At 40.9% G+C, this 25,560-nt stretch overlaps 1 protein-coding gene across 1 annotated transcript in view; it reads left to right on the forward strand.

Annotated features, from left to right (window-relative positions):
* The first annotated feature begins 11,971 nt into the window (after nucleotides 1-11,971).
* Nucleotides 11,972-25,560, forward strand: part of Pola1 (polymerase (DNA directed), alpha 1, catalytic subunit) — a 312,501-nt gene continuing 298,912 nt past the window's right edge. The window contains exons 1-4 of the mRNA XM_013026467.1: nucleotides 11,972-12,054; nucleotides 17,812-17,939; nucleotides 22,641-22,737; nucleotides 24,918-24,998. Coding sequence (XP_012881921.1) covers nucleotides 12,012-12,054; nucleotides 17,812-17,939; nucleotides 22,641-22,737; nucleotides 24,918-24,998 — 349 coding nt within the window. The 5' untranslated portion in view covers nucleotides 11,972-12,011. The remainder of the gene's footprint in view (nucleotides 12,055-17,811; nucleotides 17,940-22,640; nucleotides 22,738-24,917; nucleotides 24,999-25,560) is intronic.

Genomic DNA, 25,560 nt, shown 5'->3' on the forward strand with positions numbered 1-25,560 from the left:
CCCCCAGCCTCCACAAAACCCTCCAAAGAAGCACTAAGAAGGTAAACCAAACCAAACCAAAACAGCTTATTTTTTGCCGATACTGGGGCTTGAACTCAGGACTTGGGCACTGTCCCTGAGCTTCTTTTTGTTCAAGGCTAGTGCTCTACCACTTGAGCCACAGCACCACTTCCAGCTTCTTTGGTTTATGTGGTTCTGAGGAATAAAACCCAGGGCTTCATGCATGCAAGGCAAGCGCTCTACCGCTGAGCCACCTTCCCAGCCCTCCATGAGACTCTTATCTCCAATTAATCATCAGAAAACCAGAAGTGGCGCTGAGGCTCAAGGTGGTAGAGTGCTAGCCTTGAGCAAAAAGAGCTCAGGGACAGCACCCAGGTTGAGTGTTCAAGCCCCATGACTGACAAAAAGAAAAAGAAATAAAAGCAATGTCACCTTTTCTCACATAGTTTCCAGCATCAGGAAGACCAAGGCAACCTTAAATTGCACTACAGATATTCACAGGTCTTGCCTCAACTCAGATCTTTTTGCTTCCATTTCAGTGATCCTGGGAGGAGTTAGGGAATGCACAATCCCCAAGGCTGGCCTTAAAGGACCTTACTTGGGTGTATGGAGTAAGGTTGATGCACTCTAGAAAGCCAGATTGAGTCTCTACCTTCCAGTATTCAGAAGTAGCTGCCAAATAACCTAGGGCAGAGGTTACATATATGCTAATTGAGTTAAAAGGATGTATGACCCTGCCATTATCCTTAGTGGCCAAAGGACATAAAGACTGTATTGAGTTCCCTAAATATAGCAACTATGTGTCTGTTCCTATAACATTAGCATTTTTATGCAGGAATTACACAGAGATAGTAGGAGAAAAGGTCTAATGAGGTTTTAGAGCAACAAGTAAATGGCAAATTACTTTCTCTTTAGGTGGCTTTTAAAAACATTTAGTTATCTAAAGTTCATAAATCTGGAGGGCTCTGAATTGTTTAATTCCTTCCAGATAAAGCGTATTTAGTGTATCTTTATACAGTTTCCATTAAATTTTCTTTCTTTGCTTTTGGTCTAAAGGGCTACAGATTTAGTTCCCAAATCCACAGGTTAGACTACATTCCTTCTATACTGTCCTAAATGCCGGAAGTATCTCTTACAAACAAGAAGCAACATCTAGTAAGAGAGCAAGAAACAACAATAAAATGAAAAGAAAACCCCCAAACAAAACAAAACACAAATAGGAGACAGTTTTCTGTTTGATCCATGTATTGGCTAGAATGAGTGGTATCTTGAAGAACTGTGTCAGCCAGTGAATAGATATTTATCCATCCTCCACTATGAGCCAGCTGTGTACTGGGCCTATAGGTGTAACTCTTCCAGAGAATATGGGATAAAGTGGAAGAAGTGAGACCTATGGAATTAGATCTTGAACCAGTCAAAATTTCAATGTAAGAGTATTTTATGCTGCTGATTTGCTGTATGATCCAAAAGAAGAAGGTACATCATTAGTATAAAAAGGTTTTACATAGAATTTAGAAACAGTAAAAGGGTTACTAGAAATAACTAAGCTAACTACATTATTTCCTACAAGGGCACCTTAGGGGATCCCTGTTTTAATGAATAAATACAAATGATATGTAATTATCATATCAATTACTTGCATCTAAGTGAGTGCTTCTGGAGTTATTCGATGGTGCTTAAAAATCTTTGGTCTCTGAAGTGCATTTAACAGTCTCCTTGACTCTTATCTATATTATTAATTTGCAGATCAAAGTTAACTTAGTACAATGCAAATGAGAAGACTTCAGAGGAAGGAGATTTTAATGGAGAAATTTGGATCCATACTACTTGTAACATAACCACAATATATTTTCAGCATGTGGGTAAAATAGCTAAAAGAGACATGGTTTAAAGCAGTATTATTTAATAGAACTTTATGTGATTATGGCATAACTACATTACTGTCCAAAAACAAAAAAACAAAAACCATAGTCATGAGTCACATGCAATTGCTGAGCACTTGAAATACAGAATTAAATTTTAAATTTCAGTTAATTTTAACTAATTTAAATTTAAATAGCCATATATGCTTAGTGGCTAACTTATTTGACAGTGCTAGTAGAAAGAAAAAATGAAATTGGATTCTAGGAGTCTGAATTCCAGCTGTCTCTTTTCTATAGTGGACAATTTGTTTAACTTCTGGGATCTCCAATGAGAATATAAATAACACTTACAAATATGTGCCAACCAACATCTATACATGGTAAATAAAAAGTATTTTGAAGTTGGGCTCTGGTGGCTCACACCTGTGATCTTAGCTACTCAGAAGGCTGAGGTTTGAGGATTCTGGTTCAAAGTCAGCCTAGGCAGGATAATCTGTGAGACTCATCTCTCCAATTAACCACCAAAAATCTGGAAGTAGAGCTGTGGTTCAAGTGGTAGAGAATTAGCCTTGAGCAAAAAATGCTAAGTGAAATACAAGATCCTGAGTTCAAGGCCCACTACCCACACTCTCTCTCTCTCTCTCTCCCCTCTCCCCACTTTCTCTCTCTCACACACATAATGTATTCTGAGATAATAAGGAGATGAGTTGGAAAGAGACAACATGGGGGAAATGATCTATCAGTCATGTAACTCACTTGTCCACTGGATATAGATTTAGATTACATTTGGAAGCATATGATGCTTAAGTCCACCAGCCATGTCCATTTCAAGGGGCATGGGAAGTTTAGGAGGAATTACTGGGGCAGGAAAGAGCAGGATTGATGTTCTGAGGCCTCGAAATCCCTCTCTGGCTAGTAGAGTGGAACTCATTTCACTTGAGTGTGTGTGTGTGTGTGTGTTCCAATAAAAGTGGGGCTTGGGGCTGGGAAGGTGGTTCAGTGGTAGAGTGCTTGCCTTGCATGCCTGAGGCCCTGGGTTCGATTCCTCAGCACCACATAAGCAAAAAGCTGGAAGTGGTGCTGTGGCTCAAGTAGTAGAGCGCTAGCCTTGAGCTGAAGAGCTGAGGGACAGTGCCCAGGCCCAGAGTTCAGGCCCCACGACCGGACCCCCCCCCAAAAAAGAGTGGGGCTTTTCATGGGGCTTGAAGGCAAAGTCTGAGTACTGTCCCTGAACTTCTCACTCAAGGCCAGTGCACTACCACTTGAGCCCCACAGCTCCTCTTTTGACTTTTTAGTGGTTAATTGGAGATGAGAGTCTTCTAGACTTTCCTGTCTTGACTGGCTTCAAACTGAGATCCTCAGATCTTAGTGTGCTGAGTAGCTAAGATTACAGGCATGAGCCACCAGCGCCTGGCTTCACTTTAAGCAGCGGAATTCTATCATTGCTGGCAGAACAGCTTTTGCTCCTGAATATCTTTCAGGAGAATTTCTTATTTTATAGGTTGAGATATTTTGTTTAAACGGTTTCCCAAAGTCCTCAGGCTCTCATAGCATCATTCTTTGCCATGAACTACCTATGCCTCCTCATATCAATTTGACTGTATTTTTGTTATTTTGGTTTTGGTGCAGGGGTTGAATTCAGGTCAGGACATTATGTATGCACAGCACACGCAATACTGCTGAGCTAAATCCCAGCCTGTCTTTTATTTTTCCAGGAAGCAAGTTTGCTTCTGTCATCCAAATTGATCCAGGGAGCTTACCTACTTTGTAAGGGGCCAAAGAAATATTAACCACATTTTGTTTTCCTTTTTCACCATCTGAAAATGGAGACTATAGGATTTCTGATTTTCATGTGCCTTTGAATTAGCACAAGTCTGGTACACTGACAGATACATAGGATTTTACCTTTTGGATCCACTTTGACATTCAAAGAGGCAAAAAAAAAAAGTCAACAAGAAAGCAGCTATGTATATTACCTTGCATGAAAATTGTAGAGTGTGGTTGTCTTCTTCCATGATGTATTCCTGGTGGCCCACCATGCCAGTTCCTGACCTTCTTTCCCTCTTGTCTAGAGTCGTCTTCCTTTTCAATTTTTTTTAATTGATAAGATGAGGTTTTTGTTGTTCCAGACTGACCAAGGTCACGTGACCAAAGGTTAAGCCAGCCCCTGTAAGCCGGGTGCTTAAAGGGAACCTTGAAGGGACTGAATGGGTCTGCTTAGGAATAAGCAGAGACTCAAATTTCTTGGCATTCTTGTTTTCTTTACCTGAAGTATCCTCTTTTCTCCTCTATGCTCAACTTCCTTGACCATTGCCATGCTCTGGACTGGTATTAGGATGCCCTGTTGTGGGCGAACAGGCAGGTTGTGCTGAAAGCTACATTGGTGAAAAAGGTCCTTGTTTCATCTACCCTGTCCCTCCCTGGAGCTATGGCAACAAATCCTGTTGGTGAATTAACTATGTCATTGTGAGCTGGCTCAACTGATTATGCTCCTGGAATGACAAACATTTCCTCTTTCTTTCTTTTTTTTTTTTTCCAAGTTAAAAAGTAATGAAGTGTTAATATACAATTCAGCATTTTCTCCAAATAGGAAAATAAAGACGGACAAAAATACATCACTTGAATGGACTTCCCTTGATTCCAATAAGCATTTGATCCCTTCCCAGGAGCTAGTCAAAACATTACCGATGATGAATTTGTGCATTTAAACAATGTGCAGTTTTCATAAATTTGTGTTAAGGTAATGTCTCCTCAACTGTGTGTGTGTGAAAAGAATTCTTTAAATATGAATGTGCCATTATTTTATTGGGCTAGTGCTGGGGTTTAAACTCAGGGACTTGAACTCTTGCTTGGCAGTTTTGCTTCTAGGCTAGCACTTGAGTCTATACTTGAAGTCATGCCTCCACTTGTGGGCTTTTGCTGGTTAATTAGAGCTAAGTGTTTTGGATGTGTCTGCCTGGGTTAACTCTGAATCGCAGTCCCCAGACAATTGAAGGTGTGAGCCACTGGTGCCCAAGGAAAGGGTTCTGAGAAAAGTATTCTTTTGAAATCTGATAACACCAGTACTAGGAAACCTTGACTTCTGTTACTTCAGTTCAGAATGAAAATAGCTGTCTACCTAAATTCACTTTACTCAAGTAAAGTGAATGCAGCCCATCCCAGAGAGAAAACTAGTTTTTCCTTATATTGTCGTCAGTCAGTCAGTCAGTCAGTCAGTCTCTCTCTCTCATGCTATACTGGGGCTTGAACATTATCCCTGAACTTCTTTTGCTCAAGACTAGAGCTCTACCACTTGAGCCAAAGCTCCACTTCCCTCTTGGTTTCTTTTCCTTTTTGGTAGTTTAGTGGAGATAAAAGTCTCACAGAGTCCTGCCCAGGCTGGCTTCAAACCACAATCCTCAGATCTCAGCCTTCTGTTTAGCTAGGATTATAGGTGTTAGCTATCAGCATCTGGCTTAGAGTTCTAGTCTCTGAAGACAGTAACTCTTGCTCTGATTGGTGGAAGGATTCTGAGCCATTTTCTCTTGCTATTTATCCAGTCCCTTTTCGGTACCGTTAGCAGACCCTAGCAGTTTCCTAGTGTGATGTGTGGTTAGCTGGAATCACATTTCTCAACACCTTCTCTTAAGGCTGTGGGTTAGAATTAGCCAAAAGAGGAATTTGTGCTAAACTTGAAAGGCATGAGTGAAGTAGGAGCCATTACTTCGCAAAGGTGGTTGGTATAGGTATGGTGACAAACGCAAGTGAAAGTGACAGCAGGTCTTAGTTCATCTTCTTTCTCCTTTATTCAATGTCTAGATCTTTTTTTCCAATTGTTCAGTCTGTTGATCAACAGCAGCCCCAGGCCCACAGAGGCTCCAACAGCTTTCCATATCCCCGCTGGCTGCTTCTTCCTCTTCCAAGCTGAATGTGCCAGGCTTTGCAGAACTGATGGCCAATTTCTCCCATCCGCCTTGCTGGGCTTCCACCTCCTCATTCTTCTCTCAGCAGTAGCAGGATCAATGCCTGTGATAAATCTCTTCCTCCACAGTTCATATCACTTCTCTTACGGAACTGGAATAGATTCACTTATTTTCTCAAATGCTATGAGAACTATTGGGAAAGAATTCTCAGCAGGGAGAGCTGAGGAGAATAGGGAGAACACTTTTTGGAACTGGGCTCTGAAATCATCTAAGGAACTGAAAAAAAATAAATGTTCTATTTGCATGGGCTCTCTCCTTATAGTTTCCCATAGCTTTTAGTCTTATTTCACATTCAAGCAGGTCCCTCCTTCTTCCCTCCTGTGGAATCTCCTCATTCTTATAACCCCCAAAGGTAGTCTCCCTGCAAATGATCCATCTCCAGAAAGATGGGATTGGCCATTAGAGGTAAGCTACACTTCAAGATAGGTTCTAGGTAGTGAACTAAAAAAAGAAAAAAAGGGTCTGGGAATGTGGCTTAGTGATAGAGTGCTTGCCTAGCATGAATGAAGCCCTGGGTTTGATTCCTCAGTACAAGACATTATGTTGAAAAATGAACTTGTCAACTTTGGGGTGGGGGGAGGAGGGCAGGGATAGTAAGGGGAAACAAAGGAGGAGGCAACAATGCTTGATAAGCAATGTACTCATTACCTTGCTCATGTAATTGTAACCCCTCTGTATGGTATTTTCACAATAAAAAACTTATTAATTAAAAAAAACATAAATAGAAAAGGCTGGAATTGGTGATATGTCTCAAGTGGTAGAGTGCTAGCCTTGAGCCAAAAGAAGCACAGGGATAGTACCCAGGCCCTGAGTTCAAGTCCCAGGAATGGCAAAAAAAAGAAAAGAAAAAAGAAGCAAGACATAGGTGGCTCACAGCTAGCTACTCAGCAGGTTGAGATCTGAGGATCACGATGCAAAGCCAGCCTGGGCAGGAAAGTTTGTAAGACTTATCTCCAATTAAACACCAGAAGAGTGGATCTGTGGTTCAAGTGGTAGAGTGCTAGATTTGAGCAAATAAAGCTCAGGGATAGTGCCCTGGTCCTGAGTTCAAGCCCTTGGATTGGTGTGCGGGAGCGCGCGCGTACACACACACACACACACACACACACACACACACACACACACACACACACACATACACTTCCCAGTCATCTACCACCAGGTGTATTCCAAACCTCTGATAGTATACTAGTCTGTGGAGATCAATAGCCACACTGTGGCTATCTGTGTAAGGCACATTGTGTGAATTTTAGAAAGGTGTCCTCTCTGGGCTGAGCAGCCCCATGTGCTGAGGCTTGCATATCCTCCCCATCTGCAGGGGTCTTTGTGGTCCTTGACTCTCAGAGAAAGGGAATTGGGAACACAAATTGTCAGCCCATGACAGGAGATACACACAGAATCTGAGGGATAGGTATCCTCTCTGCACTTGGAGGGCTGGTGAACTAGACCTCTGCTCCAGAGCTGGTGAACCACCCCCTTTTTGCATTGATTTTCTCAGCAGCATTCTATTTGCCTTCCCAGAGCCTCACTAGTGGGTAGGGAGTATCCTGGATTATTGCCATGGGTTCCATGTTGAAGGATCCTGCTTTGGCTCTCATCCTCTCAGGAGTCCATGAGGCCAAGGGGATGAAATGCAGCTCTGGAGATTACTATGCCCCTTCTAGAACATTCTGGAGTTGCCTACCCAAATTCTTGAGCTTGTTTCCCAGGATCAGCTTGGCCTCTTTGAGCCACCTCCCTGGTCTAACTTCACTGCAGCAGGTTGCATATTCTCACACACAAAAGGTAGATGACCATGGACTTTTTGGGATGACTGAATAAAATCCTGGATGTCTAGGCTACTTCCACACTGTGGTATAGAACAGAGAAGGAATTTTGGCTCCAGTTCCCCGCTTTTCATGCAAGGAATTCCAAGCTACTTGGCTTCTTTGGTCCTTTATAAGGTGTATTTGCTGAGTTACAAAAATGGAATATATATATATATATATATATATATGTATGCATAAAATTTGTTAGCATTTTTTCAAAGTTTTAAATATTTAGACCTATGCTATATAACCTTCTATTTATACCTTTTTCTAAGATTTGTACACACACACACACACACACACACACACATAATTTTTCAGCAGATTTACCTCACAAATAGTACTTGATCTAGGGAGCATTCAATCCAGCTCCCACTTTTGACATTTTCCTCTGTTTTGTTTTTCCAAGATGATCTTTTAAAGCAGACAGTTATAAATCAAACAGTCTGAACTATTAATTTCTGGGCAAGATTCTCACTAAGTAGTCATGGACTAAGGGAAATAAAATATGTTGTCTTTACTGTTGAAGGAACATGAAGAATAATATGGTGAAGTACCTAGTGATGACTACTTAAACTAAAAATAATTTCAATTTCCTAAGCCCACACCATAGAGATACTGCCAGACTGTCATTTGTATTGGTAACAGAGGCTTACCGAGAATTAAGCTTTAATATTTCTAATACAACTTTAAAGGGAACAAATTATAAACAAAAATAATTTACTGTATCATTCTAGCAAAATATACATTGTTGTATATGGATTTCATGTATAGAAGGATTTTTTAAAAAAATGGAATAAGAGATCATTTAGTTGAAAGTAAAAGAAAAGAAAGTAAAAGAAAAGTGGTGAAAGAAAGTAGTAAAATCTCTCCAATCCGGAGACAGGACTCAAGAGATGCCCATGTATAGAACTTTTTAGTATATTGTTGCAACTATGTGTTTTATCTTGTGCTGTTTTCTCTTTATGAAATATCTGCATGTTTGGTAGCTTCCCAGTTATTTTATCTTTTGCTGTCATATAATTAAACTTTGGTTCTGCTTTTTTAAAAATGTTTTTTGAAACACAGTCTTGCTTGCCAGTCCAGACTGGGTTCAAACTTGCAACCTTCTTGCCTCAGTCTTTTCAGGACTAGGATTATAGGTCTGTACCACCTTCAGAAGTAGTCATCTGAATGTGTAATATATATAGCCTATATATGCAATATATACACATATATACAATATATGTGTATATATATATATAGGCTATATAGGTCCTAGTCCACACAGGATGGTCAATGGTCTTAGTTTGTTCATAAATGGACTGGCATATAAACAAGAGAAATTTATTTTTCCCAGTTCTAGAGGCTGGGAAGTCCCAGATCAAGGTGCCTGAAGATTCAATGTCTGGTGAAGGGTCCTTTAAAAACAAACTTTTCTATTTCAATGTTCCCTGTCAAAAGTGACACTCCCTTTCAAAGTGCACTTTACTTAAAGTGAACTATTTAATAAGCTTTGGCATATTTATATAACTCTGAAACTATCATCACAGTCAATATAAACATATTTCATTCCCTCAAAGTTGCCTTATTTCTCATTGTCAATCCATCCTACTGCTCATTCCCAGACAACCACTGGTAGGTTTCCTGTCACTAGAAATTTGTTTATATATTTCAGAGTTTTGCATAAATGTAATTATACAGGTTATACTTTTTCTTGAGTAGGGCTGGAAAATCTGCCCCTTTTCATTCAGCATAATTACTGTGAGAGTTATCCATGTTGTTGCATAGATCGATAGTTTGTCTCTTTTTATGGATATATTTTAAATTTTTATTTATTTTATATATGTGCTGTGGAGGAATTGAACCCAGGGCTATGCATGCTAGGAAAGCACTCCGCCACGAAGCCACATTCCCAGCCCCCTGTCACTTTTTATTGTTGAGTGCTATTCCATAGTATGGCAACACTTAGACTTGTTTAAATATCCATCTATCAGTTGAGATTTGACTTTCCAGAGTTGTACTACAAACCTGACCTCACCTGTAAAGCAGTAATGCAAAACTTACTCTATCAAGAGATAAAGCAAGACAGGCATTCTGTGAAATGTACCTATTATTTATTGACCCACTCGGTTTGTCTCTGTCAATGTGACTCTCTGTACTTGAGATGCAAAGTAATGTTACTGAACTTGCAGAAATGTCACCCTGCTTTGCATTGTCACCTAAACAGAAGCAATGATCACTGATCATTGTAAAAGAATTTCTTACCTGGATCCTATTCTCAACTGCTGCATCATAACAATAGGGTTTTCTTACCACTAAACAAGTCTTTTGCACTATATCAAACAGGCTCACATCAGAAAATGATTGCTCAGAAAGCATCTACTTGCTGTGATTTTATATCATAGAAGGGACAAGGCAACTTTCTGGGGGCATTTTTTCTAAGGGTACTAATTCAACCCATGAGGGATAACCCCATCACCTACTTACCTTCCAAAGTCCTTACCATATCACCAGATTGGTGACTAGGTCTCAGCATATGAATTTGGGGATAACACAAAATTTCAGACCATAGCAGGAGTGAAAGAGAAACAAGATTTGAAATGCCTAGTGATATAAGTTAGCATGAAGAAAATGACCAGATGCGTGGATTTAAACAAAGGATCTGGTTCATTAGAATGCCTTGTCAAAATAGTTCTCTCTACTTAGTAGCCACTAAAACTATAAAAGTTCTAACAATGTGTACTTGTACTTTGCTTTTTTATTACTGTACATTAATTGTGCAAAGATCAGAGACAGTGCCCAGGCCTTGAACTCAATATCTACGGCCAACAACAACAGAAATAATAATTGTGCAAAGAGATTGAATTGTGATGTGTCCATAAATGCATATAATGTACTTTGATTAAATTCATCTTATTCTATCCTAAACCCTCTTCACCCCTTCTCCCCACCTTTAAAAAAATGTACTTTAAAGAGCAAGTTTGTCACACCACATTAAATGAATTAAGAAGCAGATTAGAAATTAAGAAACAAATATCAATTAGCCATGCTTGGGAGTACCAATAAGCATGTGAGCAAAAATGTGGGGAAAATATTACAAATGTGTGGTAGGCATTATTTAACAAAATATGTATTTGTAAAATGATAAAATAAGATGCATACATTGTTTACACTATATCACAGAATCAACATTTTGGAGGAGTCCAGGCAAGATGTTTTGTAGGTCATCTTACACTTTGACTATATCTGATCCCTCCTCCCTTCCTTCCTCTCTTTCCTTCTTTCTCTTCCTTTGTTTTTTCTTTCCTTTCTGTATTTCCCTCTTTCTCTTCCTTTCCTTCCTCTCTCTTTCTCTTTTTCTTCTCTTCTTTCCCTCTTTCTCTTCCTCCCTTCTTTCTTTCCTTCCTTCCTTCTTCCCTCCCTCCCTCCCTCCCTCTCTCTGTCTCTTTCTTTTCTTTCTGCACCAGTCCTGAGCCTTGAACTCAGGGCTTGGCACTGTCCCTGGGCTTCTTTTGCTCAAGGGAAGTAGTTCTACCATATAGATCAACTTTTGGCTTGTTTGGTAGTTTACTGGAGATGAGTCTCATAGACGTTCTTGCCCAGGCTGACTTCAAACCATGATACTCAGATCTCTGCCCCTTGAGTAGTTAGAATTACAGGTGTGAGCCAAGCATTTGATTGTTTTGTAATGGTTAGATTCAGGTTAGACGTTTTGTTGCAAGAACCATATAAATGATGTTACTCCTTTTTCAAGCGTATCACATCAGTAGGTACTTGAGGTCCGATTAGGGCTTACTGGTGATTCTACTTTGGGTTATTTGGTTAAGATGGTGCAAAAACTTTTAAGTGCTTCCCTATATGTATATACACACATTTAGAATCACATCTAATCACACAGACTGCTCACATTGAGAGGAATAGTGTTGGGCAAAACTCAAGGGTGCAAACCAGTAGGCAGTCACGTTTCCACGTTGGGGGAAGGTGAGAGATTGCAAGCCCCACCCGCCTTTCTGCCCGCCCGCGCGTCTTTTTCTGGGAAATCACTTCTCAGAACCAGAGAGCCCCACTTCCACGCACCCTAGTGTTTTCTAATAGTGTACGTGCGCCTGCGCAGAGTGCCCAGGAAGATCCTTTTCAGAGCCCGACCGCCTTCTTCACCAGCTCTTCTCTGGCCTGCCCATACTTTTAGTTTTTCCCTCAAGGGTCATCACAGGGCGCCAAATGCGCGCCCGCGGGAAGGCCAGGGGCGGGGCGTAGTACGGCGCGGCACGTCAGTGGCCTTCCGGGCGGAAGTCTGCAGCGTCCCGAAGCTGCTGATTGGTTTTCGGGCTGGCGCCTATCTCTGCCCCCGCGCCAGTTTCAGGCAGGTTGGCGCGGAATTAGGAGACTCCTTGACCATGGCTCCAGTGTATGGTGACGACGGTGATGTGGAGCCAAGTGGTGAGGACCAACTCCACGCTCAGCGAAGCGGGTTGGGAGTGTGGGGACCATGGCATAGCTGCGGGTGGTGGAGGGTCTCCGTTGTCTTTTTTTTCTGCGGGAGGCGCGTGTCCGAATTGCCCGATGGTCTGTTGGGCGCTGACCTTGATGGTGTTGAGCAGGGACACTTAGGGCATCTGATAGGGCTTCTTTGCTTGGCGTTTGCTCTTTGCGAACCCGAGGATCGCCTTGCTGCTGAGACTGTTTCCACATTCGCTTACCTTTATTTCCTTTGGTGAGTCGCACCCACGTGCTGGACACAACTTCATGAAAACTGGTCTAGGTGAGTCATTCTCCAGACCAGACCTAAAGAATGTCACAGCTTTCACCTCAGGTATCTGCTTGAGGGCTAGAACCGTATCTGTGAGGCTTCCTTTCTAGGAACTTCCGGGGAAATGGCTATACATTGTAACACGCCGGTAAAAAACGAACTGTTGTCACTAGATACAGATGAATTTTATCTCTTTTAAGTAATGGCTTTTTTTTTGTACTTCATTTATTTATTAAGCACTTTTCCCCAAATTATTTTTTGGAAATTCTTTAAGTGCTGCGTATTAAACATGTTTAAATCTGGTCGTTTTGGGTGAAGTTTCTTAAAGAAAAAATAGCGTTAGATCAGCAGCATTTCCGATGCCCTGTCTATCGGTTTGTCAAGGATAATCCTTTACTTCCAGAAATAGAATAAAAAATGCAAATGGCTTTGTCTGATTTCTGATTTTTGAACTTTCCTGATTCAGTGAACTTCTAACGTAAAAATCAGATGCTTCCTTTTTCTTAGCCCTAGTTCCTGTCACTCAAAATGCATCACCATTAATGAGCACTTGCTTTCTAATCAGCTTCCTTTGCATTCAACTAGTTGTAAATCACAGATTTCAATTTGTTCTTTAGCCTTCCATTTTTTAAGGCAATTTCTTTTGGAGAGTTGACTAGCCTGGATTACAAATGGGCTGCAGGATGTGAGTATGTGAAGTCTTGGCAGTCCTCTGTCAGTGATTTGCCACTAAGCCCTTTCTTCACCCTAAAAACTGTACTCCATCTGTGAACATCAAGAAATCACTTGCTGGAGGAAGCTGTGCAATCTTGAGACCCCTTTTAAAGTCATGGTGTTGATTAAGTAGCTGCTGGGGACTTGTGGCTGGGATTTTTTTTCCTCTAGAGCAGACCGACAAATTGTTATCGCAAAGATTTGCTGCAGGCTAGTGTCTGCTTCGCGAGAGAATGGAGGTACTCCAGATGGTAATTTTGAACCAAATATTTGAATCTTTGTAACTGGATTTTTTGTGCTTATTCTCTTTTTTAAACTAAGCTCCATGAAACATTAGACACATACCCTAAAAAGTTTTTTTGTTTTTAATTAAGTGTTAAAAGGTGGAGTGTCTTAACAGTGGTAGTGAACAGTTGAAAGGTCTGTAATGTTACTGTGTATGAAAAGAGTTAAAGGATCAAAAAGTGGGTACAGTAGTCCATTTGGTAAATATTGTGTACCTACTAGGCAAAGGCATACTGCCAAGCATTACAGTTGATGGGTAGACTGGACTTAGTTCCTGTCATTGTGGAATCAAGTTGGTGAGCATCCAGTTCTATACAGATAATAGTGAATCTTCTGAAGAACTCCTTTGTTTTTGCTTCTTGAAGCTAGAGCATGGTATTGTGAGGCAAGGTGTGATGTGTGTGGGGTGTATGTGTGTGGGATGTATGTATGTGCGTGTGTTTGACTACTCTGTATCCTGTACACATACAATATTAAGTGAGTTTTTCCTGTATTCTAAGTACAAAATAAGATAGCTTTGGTCATTTAATCTTTATAGCTTTGTAAAGAAGAAATGGTTATCTCCACTTTCCAGATGAGTTTGAGGCACTACATTAGAATTCTTTGTCAAAAGTTACAAGAACCATCACTAGCTGATTAGAATATAGTGTTGTTTGCAGAAATCCAGTTGGACTAGAAATCCTGTCTGGGGATCTGCATAGACAGAAAAAGTGATTCAAACTGTGTCATGAAATTGGGTCATTGCTAGCTATGATCAAATACTTGGTGATATAGCTTATACCTTGCTACTTCTAAAATCCTCTTTAATCTAGTATTAGCCTCTAATTAAAAGTCCCAGCAGCTTTTGCTGATTGGTAGAAACTATCTTAAGATCCCAAGACTTAGATGGAAAGTAGTCTGGGCAAGAGCACATTCTTTCAGCTTCTGTAGTGGGATATAGTGTCTGAACCCTTAAGGCTTATAAGGGGCTAGGTAGTACATAACTGCAATTGCAGTGCTTAGGAAGTTAAGGCAGGAAGAACTCAAATGCTAGATCAACTTAGGCTACATAATAGGATCCTGTCCCCCAAATCCAAATGAAGCCAAAACAGATGGGTGTCCACACAGGCTAACTGGTGGACACATGTCATTCACTAAATGGCAGAGCCACTTCATAATCTCTTCGATCTCCTGCGCTACACTATCACATCAAGTTGGTCTTCCCTAATGATTTTCTCCGTTTCCAAATACTTGTATTTTCAGGGGCTGGGAAGGTGGCTCAGTAGTAGAGCACTTGCCTTGCATGCATGAGGCCCTGGGTTCGATTCCCCAGCACCACATAAGCAAAAAGAAAAAAACCGGAAGTGGTGCTGTGGCTCAAGTGGTAGAGCACTAGCCTTGAGCTGAAGAGCTGAGGGACAGTGCCCAGGCCCAGAGTTCAGGCCCCACAACTGGACCCAAAAAAACAAAAAAACAAATACTTGTATTTTCATGATTTGTAATTTGACTTATCCCTCTTTCTCGGCTTGTGGCACTGTTTATCCTGTCTTCTCATTTTGAAGTTCTACTCTTTTCAGACTGCTATTGGAGAACTCCATTGTGAAAACCTGATTTCTGTGGCAAAATGAATGGCCATCTTCTGGGCATTTCCTCCTATTATGATCTTACCTCTTCTGTGGCACCATATTTATGTTATCTACTAGTTTCAGGCCTTTTTGCTTTGTTTTACTGTGTATCCCCTTGAGACAGGCATCCCTACGTTATTTGTATGTAAACTCTGTATTGTAAAACGTTGTTGCCTGTGGGTAAGTGCACTCTAATACAGAATACCAGAGATTTTATCAGGAGTCAAGGAATTCTTAAGGGAATAGGCTTAGTCTAGCTTTTCACTCTCACTGGTCATGTTTAACACTCTCGAAGAATTTTTCATGTAGGACTTCTCCAGATTTTTTAAATAATTTGAATGACACCCAAGATTTTATGACTGTCATCCTTAAGTACCTGCATTCCTTAATTTTTACTTTAATGTCTTTCTGAAAATGGATTTAAAAGTCAAATGTGAAAGTCAAACAATAGACAGAAAAAATAAGATCTCTAATTATACTTCACCTTTGAGATACAGTTTTCAAGGGTTTATTGCCAGCATTTGATACATGTTCTCTATGTTCTCTAAATTGTATCTTCTATTTCAGTCAAACCGTTAATTTAAAAATCTGACACTATTAGGAATGTTCCAGTGCAGGTGAAATTTAGGATGCTTATTATCAATCTGCCTTCTTTTCTGTACCTTCTCTTTTAAGTAAATTAATTAGTACTGAATACAGCAGCATACTTAATTACATATAAATTGGCAGTTGTGCTAGGCCTCACCAAACTCATGGCTATTAGGCAGCACTGTCATCTTGACTTGATTACTGATTCTGTGGATAAATTCTTTTCAGTTATGTGTGTGGGGTGGCCAGTTTATAATGACCAATGCATGGATGGTTCAAGAGTTGAATAAATGATTATTGAGACCCTCTGGTGTTTCCATAGTTTTGACAAAAGGCTTTGTAACCTTTGTAAAATTTTTTTTTTTTGGGTCCGGTTGTGGGGACTGAACTCTGGGCCTGGGCACTGTCCCTCAGCTCTTCAGCTCAAGGTGAGCACTCTACCACTTGAGCCATAGTGCCACTTCCAGCTTTTTTTTTTTCTGCTTATGTGGTGCTGAGGAATCCAACCCAGGGCCTTATGCCTGCAAGGCAAGCGCTCTACCACTGAGCCACCTTCCCAGCCTCCTTTGTAAATTTTTGTTTCTAGTATTACTGGGGTTTGAACTCATGGCCTTGCCATTTGAAACATAGGATCTCTTGTGTTTTTGCCTACGTTTGCTCGGAATGTGATTCATTTTTTTTGTCGGTTGTGGTGGGGCCCCGGGGTGGGGGTAGGGGAACCTGAACTCTGGGCTTGGTCGCTGTCCCTCAGCTTTTCAGCTCAAGGCCAGCACACTACCACTTGAGCCACAGCGCCACTTCCAGCTTTTTCTGCTTATGTGGTGCTGAGCAATTGAACCCAGGGCCTCATGCATGCAAGGCAAACACTCTATCACCAAGGCAAACACTATCACCGAGCCACCTTCCCAGCTCTGGACTGTGATTCTTATGCTTCCTTGGTGGCATGAATGACCTCACCTTATCAGCTGAAATAGGGCTTGCTACCTTGGTAACTTTTTACCTGAGCTGATGTCAAGCCATGATCTTCCCAATCTTCACCTGAGTAGCTGGGATCATAGACATAAACCACTTGCCTTAGTCTTTGTAATTTTTTCTTACTATCACCCAATAAATGTACCTGACAGGCCTTGGAATCAGTGACAGAATGAACGCTTCCCACTGCCATCGTTTAAAAATTTCCCAGTTCCTAGCTGGGTGCCTGTGGCTCATACTTGTAATCCTAGCTATTCAGAGGCGGAGATCTGAGGATCACGGTTCAAAGCCAGCCCAGGCAGGAAAAACCCTGAGACTATTATTTCCAACAAATCACCAGAAAACCAGAAGTGGTGCTGTGGCTCAAGTGGTAGAGCACTAGCTTTGAGCTGAAGAGCTGAGGGACCTGTGCCCAGGCCCTCTTTCAAGCCCCAGGACCAACCAAAAAGCAAAAAAATCCCAGTTCCTAGTTCTTCTTTGTAATTCATGTACTCTAAACCTCCGTTAAGACATATGTTACTTCTCAATAAATATTGTTTTAGAGCCAGTTGTTACTTATTATTATCCCGTTATTAGAGTGTAAGTTTTCTTGAGTATAGGGACTATGCCTTTTTAATCTTTATATTCCTTTTATCATCTAGGACTTTTCAAAGAGCAGATGCTTCTTAAATCCTTTTTAGTGTTAATAGAACATGACCTTCCAGATTACTTGTGACCTGTCATTTCAAATGGGAAGGTTATAGACAAGCTAATGATTGGTTTCTCTTCTCTAATATTTTTGTGGGGCTAGCAGTTGAATTTAACATTTCTTGTTTTTAGAGGAAAAAATAATGGTGGCTTCAGTCTTAGAGAACCTTTCTGAAGAGCCATAAGATCTGCATACTTGGCCATGAGCTTTGTGACTCACTTTGCATTTTTTTTTTTTTCGGTTGTGGGGCTTGAGCTCTGGGCTTGGGCGCTGTCCCTCAGCTCTTCAGCTCAAGGCGAGCGCTCTACCACTTGAGCTACAGCGCCACTTCTGGTTTTCAGGTGGTTTATTGGAGATAAGAGTTTCACGGACTATCCTGCCCAGGCTGACGCTGAACCGCAATCCTCAGATCTCAGCCTCTTGAGTAACTAGGATTACAGGCGTGAGCCACGGCCTGGCTTCACTTTGCATTTTTAAAAGGATCCATTTGTATAATATAAACATTGTGTATTATTATTGTCTACAAATGTTTGTTTTTGAGGGAAGATGGCTGACAGTTTTGTAGCATCTCATGTAAACCTGGATTTTCTTTCCAGCTGTGTCAGAAGATTCCGGGAGTCTTGTAGCCTCTCGTGCCCGGAGAGAAAAAAAATCAAAGAAAGGGCGCCAGGAAGCTCTAGAAAGACTGAAAAAGGCTAAAGCTGGTGAGAAGTATAAATATGAAGTAAGTAACCCCTTTTTAAAATTTCTCTTATGCTTTATTTAATTCACAGATTGCAAATAATCTTATGTCAACTTTGTCACTGATTAAAAACAATCATGTTTTAAGTTTTTTAAAATAATAGTAGTTTCTTTACTTTTTTTCTTTTTCTTTTTTTTTTGTTGGTTGTGGGGCTTGAACTCTGGGCCTGAGCTGTCCCTGAGCTCTTCAGCTCAAGGTGAGCACTCTACCACTTGAGCCACAGCGCCACTTCTGGTTTTCTGGTGGTTAATTGGAGATAAGAGTCTCAAGAACTTTCCTGCCCTGGCTGGCTTTGAACTGTGATTCTCAGATCTCAGCCTCCTGAGATTGGTGTGAGCCACTGGTGCCTAGCTAATAGTATTTCTTTAATATTGACCAAATGTGAGCATGAGATAGATTTACAAATTATGGACAGTGCTAGGTCCTGTGAAGTTCCTACAAGGTACTTTACAGATAGAAGATTTTAAAATTCCAAAATGAAAGTAATTCTATTTTTGCTTTATTTAGCGTGTTACATCTCTGGTAAGTCCTGTGGCTTTAGTGGAGAAATTTATAAGTGCTTTTATTTTACCCTTAAGGTATTAAGCAGTGAGGCTAAATACTTTTGTTTTTTTTAATTTTTATTTTTGCCAGCCCTGGGACTTGAACTTAGGGCCTGGGCACTGTTACTGAGCTTCTTTTGCTCAAGGCTACCACTCTACCACTTGAGCCACAGTGCCCCCTCTGGCTTGTTCTGCGTATGTGGTACTGAGGAATGGAACCCAGGGCTTCATGCATGCTGGGCAAGCACTCAACCACTAAGCTACATTTGCAGCTCTAAACACTTTCTTAAATAGAATTGTTCTTTCTAATCTTATTTGTAAGGGGAGTGGCAATGGAGACTTGGGTCTTACTTCTTCCACATCCTGCTTAGAAGATTAGATCTGATGCTTTTTGGGCCATTTTCTTCTACTCACTGTTTATGGCCCATCTATAAAAACCAGAGTTGCCACCATCAACATAACAGTTTCATCTTGAGTGTTCCTTGAGAATCTTAACTGCCAAGGCTATCAAGTGATTAACTAAAGACTAGAAAATAATAACTAATATACTTTTTGGGCTAACACACTGTTCTAAGTGCTTTTACCAATATGTTTAGTCATTTTAATCCTTCCAATAACCATATGAAATTAGGTAGTATGGTTATCAACATTTGGCAGGTTAGATAGATTTGAGCACAGGAAGTTTTAGTGATATGGTGGCAGAACCTTTATTTGAACCTAGGCAATTTGGCTTTGGAATATTCATGTTTAGCCATGGCCTGTACTGTATAGGGCAATTAGAAAAATAGAAGGGGATTTTTTGCCATTTGGCACCATTCATTTAAGTTAAGTGAGACAACCAGATCATAACGGGTTGCTAAAAGGATTACAGTGAAGCAGGAATAAAACATTTTTTTTTAATGTAGGTACTTCTATAAAGGAATTCTGTGGGGGCATTTGAAATGTTGGCAAAATGTGGCTAATTTCCCTTTGTACTCTGCAGTATTAATTATATTGCTCTAGGAATTCATGGTGAGCAATGGCAAGTTTTTTTTTAAATTTGCAGTACTAAGGATTGAAGTTGGCCTTAGCTTGCTAAACGGGTTTATCTACCACTCAAGCCATGCCCCTAGCCCTAGCAACTTTCTTTTAATTATTTATTTATTTTTGGTTGGTTTAGGGGCTTGAACTCTGGGCCTGGGTGCTGTCCCTGAGCTCTTTAGCTGCTTCTGCTCGAGGCTAGCACTCTACCACTTGGACCATGGTGCCACTTCTGAGGGTTTTTTTTTTTTTTTGAGTAGTTTATTGGAAATAAGAGTCTTACTGAGTTTGCTTCCTGGGCTACTTTTGAACTATGATCCTCAAACTTCAGCCTCGTGAGTAGCACCCAGCTTACAAATTATACTTTTTAAAAAGAACATTCGCTGGGCGACAGTGCCTCACACCTGTAATACTAGCTATTCAGGAATCTGAGATCTGAGGATCGTGGTTCAAAGCCAGCCTAGGCAGGAAAGTCCGTGAGACTTTTTTTTTGTCGGTCATGGGACCTGAACTCTGGGTCTGGGTGCTGTCCCTCAGCTCTTCAGCTGTAGACTAGTGCTCTACCACTTGAGCCTCAGCCCACTTCTGGCTTTTTCTCCTTATGTAGTGCTGAGGAACTGAACCGAGGGCCTCGTGCATGCAAGGCAAGCACTCTACCACCTGAGCCACCTTCCTAGCCCCAGTCCATGAGACTCTTATGTCCAATTAACCACTCAGAATTCCAGAAATGGTACTGTGGTTCAAGTGGTAGAGCACTAGCTTTGAGCAGAAGCAGCTCAGGGAGAGTGCCCAGATGTTAGGCTGGAGATGTAACTCAGTGGTAGAGGGCTCTCTTTGTATGTGCAAAGTCCTGGGTTCCAACCCCAGCACAGCTAAAATATAACAGTTAAAATAATTTTCTTTTTTTTTGTCAGTTGTGGGGCTTGAACTCAGGGCCTGGACACTGCCACAACCTCTTTGTGCTCAAGGCTAGTGCTCTACCATTTAAGCCATAGCACCACTTCTGGGTTTTGAGTGGTTTATTGGAGATAAGAGTCTCACAGGACTTTTCTGCCCAGGTTGGCTTTGAACCACGATCCTCAGATCTCAGCCTCCTGAGTAGCTAGGATTTCAGGCATGAGCCATCAGTGTCTGGCTCAAAATCACTTTCTAAAAATGTTCCATGATGTCTTGGTGGTATTTAAGTAAATTTCTTAAGTAAAAGACAAGCTATGTCTTCAACTAATAAAATAACTGTGCTACCCTTCCAAGAAAATTCGTCAGCATAATCATTATTAATTGGACTTCTTTGTTTCTGGATTATTAAAAACTTAATTTGCAGCCTGAGGATATAGCTTAGTGGTAGAGTACTTGCTGAGCATGTGCGGTGCCCTAAGGTTTGAGTCCGAGTGCTACAAAAAGTGACAATAACCCCCTTAAACCCCAAACCGCTCTTTATTTAATATGGTAGGGTAAGTAGCTTGTATTATTCAGTAGTAAAAGAACACATCAGCATTTGCCAGTGATACCTGTAGAACAAGTAAAAAAAGAGTTGAAAACAAAAGCTTGGTAGGTATGGTAGAAACCTAGTGGTCTTCCCACAGTTGGAAGCTGTTTTTTGTCTTAGTGCTTCAGGTAGAATTAGTTGTTTCTTTCCATACCTCATTTGAAAAAGTCAGAACTCTTCAGAAACTGGGACATTTCATTTAACCTTTCCACATTTTAAGTTTATTATCTTTAAAAACATAATTTTATTGTTATTTTTTATTTTTGTGTCCGGTCATGGGGCTTGAACTCTGGGCCTGGGTGCTGTCCCTCAGCTCTTCAGCTCAAGGCTAGCCCTCTACCAGTTGAACCATAGCGCCACTTCCGGCTTTTTTTCTTTTTGCTTATGTGGTGCTGAGGAATCGAACCCAGGGCCTCAGGCATGCGAGGCAAGCGCTCTACCACTGAGCCACCTTCCCAGCCCCCAATTTTATTGTTATTATTAAGGTGTTGTACAGAGGGATTACCATTTCACAATTCAGGTAATTGTTTACATTTCTCTTTTGGACAATGCCACCTCTTCCTTTGCTTTCCCCAGTTTCCCCCTCCTGTCCCTGCTCAAAAGAAATTGAGGGATTTTAATCAGATGTCTATGGGCTCTTGCTAACTGTCACATCATCTTTTCATCTGGGAAGTCTGTGATGTGTCACCATGTACAGCTGTAGCATTGGTGTGCATCTGTTCCATTTGTGACTTTAACTGCAGAGGTGGTCTGCTTTTTTATTCATACCTGGCAGCCTTGGGATTGGAGGGCTTGCTTCTGGTCTTTCAAATAGCTCTGCGTTAAAGTTCCTCCCTGTGCATTTTTTTTTTTGCTAGTCCTGGGGTTTGAACTGAGGGCCTGTCTGTGAGCTTCTTTTGCTCAAGGCTAGCACTCTACCACTTTGAGCCCCAGTTCCACTTCTGGCCCTGAGTCTCAGGGCCTTTCCTGCACTGGCTTTCTTCTAAATGCTATCCCCATCTTAGCTTCCTGAGTAGCTAGAATTATGGGAGTGAGCTCCTGGCACCTGGCTCCTGTGTACATCTAAAACCTGAGAATGATGGGGATCCCTAAAACTCCATTTCTTGATGGCTTGTAGAATACAGAATATGCTTGTTTTGCTAATATTTGTAGGGATATGAATGAGGGAAAGTTTCCTTTGAATTTTAGTTGAGTTATTAAGATTATTGTGTACTTGCAGCTCATCCATCAGTTAGTGGGGAAGGGTGTGGTATGCCTTTCAGGTTTGCTAAGTATAGGAGAAATCAGTCTAGAAATCACAAGTGAATAATCCCCAAAGCAGCTAATGAAGAATTGGCTATAATTCAGTTTGTTTTTTATGAAGTAGATGAGTAATTGATGGTGTGACAAGTGTATTATGCTAATGGAATCATTTAATATCTTATGTTAACACCCACCTAAAAGGAATACTAAGTTAATTGATGTCTATTTAAGGAAAACCCTGTGGTGGTGTTGAATGTCAGAACTCATGATTTGGTTGCAGCTATTCCGTCAGGCTGCCATTCCAGTTTCAATTTGACATTTTTTTTTTTTCATCAGAATTGTTTAACACTTTCACTTCATTTGAAGCTTTTTCTCAAACTTGTATAATGGCAGGTCGAGGACTTCACAAGTGTTTATGAAGAAGTTGATGAAGAACAGTATTCAAAGCTGGTTCAGGCACGCCAGGATGATGACTGGATCGTGGATGATGGTATGTGGGAAGAAAACACCCGGCAGGCATTGTATTAGTTGCTTCTTGAGTTCAATGTGGTGAGGTTGCCGCTTTGTTTAGGTATATGCAGTGCATTGTTAGGAGCATATTTTGGTTTGGATTTTCTTAGTTATTTGAGGATAAGGAAGCAGAACAAGAGGAAGTTGACTAGTTAACACTTTGGAGGATCTAGGCATGATATGTAGTATCAGTACTCCAGAAAATGGCTGTAAAGGAATTGAGAGAATGTTTGAGACCCAGGATCAAATCCCTGACAACAGCAACAAAATGGATTAGGAGGCCTGGGAATGTGGCTTACTGGCAGAGTACTTGCCTAGCATACATGAAGCCCTGGGTTCCATTCCTCAGTACTACAGAAAAAGCTGGAAGTGGTTCTGTGGCTCAAGTGGTGGTAGAGTTGCTAGCCTTGAGCAAAAGAAACTCAGGGACAGTATCCAGGGCCTGAGTTCAGGCCCTAGGACTAGCAAAAACAAAAACAAATACAAAACTGATCAGGAGCAAATGTGTCTGTGGGGCCCATACACAGCCCAACAGTATCTGGAATGAAGGGATGTAAGTTCAAGTTCTATCGTTTGCACTTTTCCTTGGACAAATCAGTTACTATCACTGAGCCACATGCTTTCCCCATGTAATGTGGAGATAAAACTATGTCCTAGAGTTCCTGTGAGGAGTACACAGGGTTGTAAGTGTGAGTAGAAAGCACTGTGAAGAATATATGGGGTAGGTGTGAGTAGAAAGCACTGTGCAAAGGCTGGCTTTGGTGTTGTTGTATATAGCTCACTGGTTACTGCTTGTAGGGTCTGAGTTCTTTGGCATGTGAGTACTGACCACAGAATGGGATGCAGACTGTGCTGCTACTAGACTTAGCTAAATTGTTGGTTTTCATTTGTAGATTAGGGTTTCTTCCTGGGCTTGTTGTATTTTTGATTCTTTTTTTTTGTTGTTGTTGTTGTCGGTTATGGGGCTTGAACTCTGGGCTTGGGCGCTGTCCCTATACTCTTCAGCTCAAGGGGAGTGCTCTACCACTTGAGCCACAGCACCATTTCTGGTTTTCTAGTGATTCTATTGGAGATGAGTGTCTCGTGGACTTTCCTGCCTGGGCTGGCTTTGAACCGCGATCCTCAGATCTCAGCCTCCTGAGTAGCTAGAATTACAGGTGTGAGCACCGGCACCCAGCTTTGATTCTTTTTGTAGAGTAAAACTGCCATCAGAGAACCTTTGGTGGCGAAGTATTTTTTTTTTTTTTATCTTATTGGCCAAGTCATTTCCCTAGCTATGTAGTTCCTTAGCTATATAGTTCACCTACCTATATTCAGTATATATATATCCTTTGTTTTGTCCTTTTTTTGTGTGCTAGTAGTGGGGCTTCAGCTCAGAGCCTCACACTCTCACTTGATTTTTTTGCTCAAGGCTGGTGCTCCACCACTTGAGCCACACCTATTTTTTCCAGCTTTTTGCTTGTTAATTGGAGACAAGAGTATCACCAATTTTTCTGCCCAGGCTGTCTTTGAACATTTATCCTTAGATCTCTCCGTCTCCTGAGTAGATGGGATTACAGGCAAGAGCCACCATCCCCTGGTTTGCTTTTGTCCTTTCTTTGACTTCACATCTGTTGAGTGGATGCTATTGCTTGTCTAATACCTATTTGAACAAGATTCTGTTAAACTTAAAAATGGAGCATGCCAGGAGAACATCTGAATAGGTATGAAAAAATTTTGGCCAGTTGAGTGAGTGAAAGGTTGAGTGACAGTATTTCAGTGTGTAGCCAAGTCTGGCTTTGAACTTTTTTTGTGTATGTGTATGTGTGTGTGCTCATTCTAGGGCTTAAATTTAGGGCCTAGACACTGTTCCTGAGCTTTTGTGCTCAAGGCTGGTGCTCTACCACTTTGAACCACAATGCCGTTTCCAGCATTTTGGTAGTTATTGGAGATAAGAATCTCACGGGCTTTCCTGCTTGGGTTGGCTTTGAACTGGGACCATCAGATATCAGAATCCTGCAAAGCTAGGATTATAAGCGTAGGCCACTGATACCTGGCTGGCTTTCAACTTTTGGTCCTCCTACCCCAGCCTCCTGGTAGAATGGTAGAATTTTAAGTATCACCACTCTTAGATCTTGGCCATATTTAGAAACTTGATCCTGTTATATTTTATTCCTACAGATGGCATTGGCTATGTGGAAGATGGCCGAGAGATTTTTGATGATGACCTTGAAGATGATGCTCTTGACACCAGTGAAAAAGGTACCTACATTTTGTTTTCAAGAGTGTTATTTTCAGATTCAAAGAATTGTCTAAAAGTTGAGATGACTTGGTATTCTGATGCAGGCTGCTTCTGAGAAGGGCCTACCACAACTGGTTTTAGAAAAAGAATATGTCCTAATAGTGAGACAAACATAGCTTTATAGAAAACCAAACATAAGAAATAAAAACATCATCTGGAAATACAATTTTGTGTCTTTATTATCCAGAGTTTGGTCTTGTACTTATTTTGAAATTTTTAGTCCTGTGTCATTTTACATTTGCTGATTTTTGAGGGCTACAACAATAAGTGATGTCTTTTAATTTCTACTGAAATGATGTACTTACAATTTTAGCTCTTTGATAATAGTACAGTACAATAACAAGGTTTAGAACCAGTGTAATCAACTTGCTTTGTTTAATTGAAATCTAAAAAGATCTGAATGAATGTGTCACATTTTCTTAGCTACACAATCATTGGCATTTTTTCCAAGTAAACTAGCCTGATTTAATTCCTGTAAAATGAGAATGGGACAGAGAGAGAGAGAGAGAGAGAGAGAGAGAG

Source organism: Dipodomys ordii, unplaced genomic scaffold, assembly GCF_000151885.1.
Source record: "Dipodomys ordii isolate 6190 unplaced genomic scaffold, Dord_2.0 Scaffold94, whole genome shotgun sequence".
In the NCBI taxonomy this organism is placed as follows: Eukaryota; Metazoa; Chordata; class Mammalia; order Rodentia; family Heteromyidae; genus Dipodomys; species Dipodomys ordii.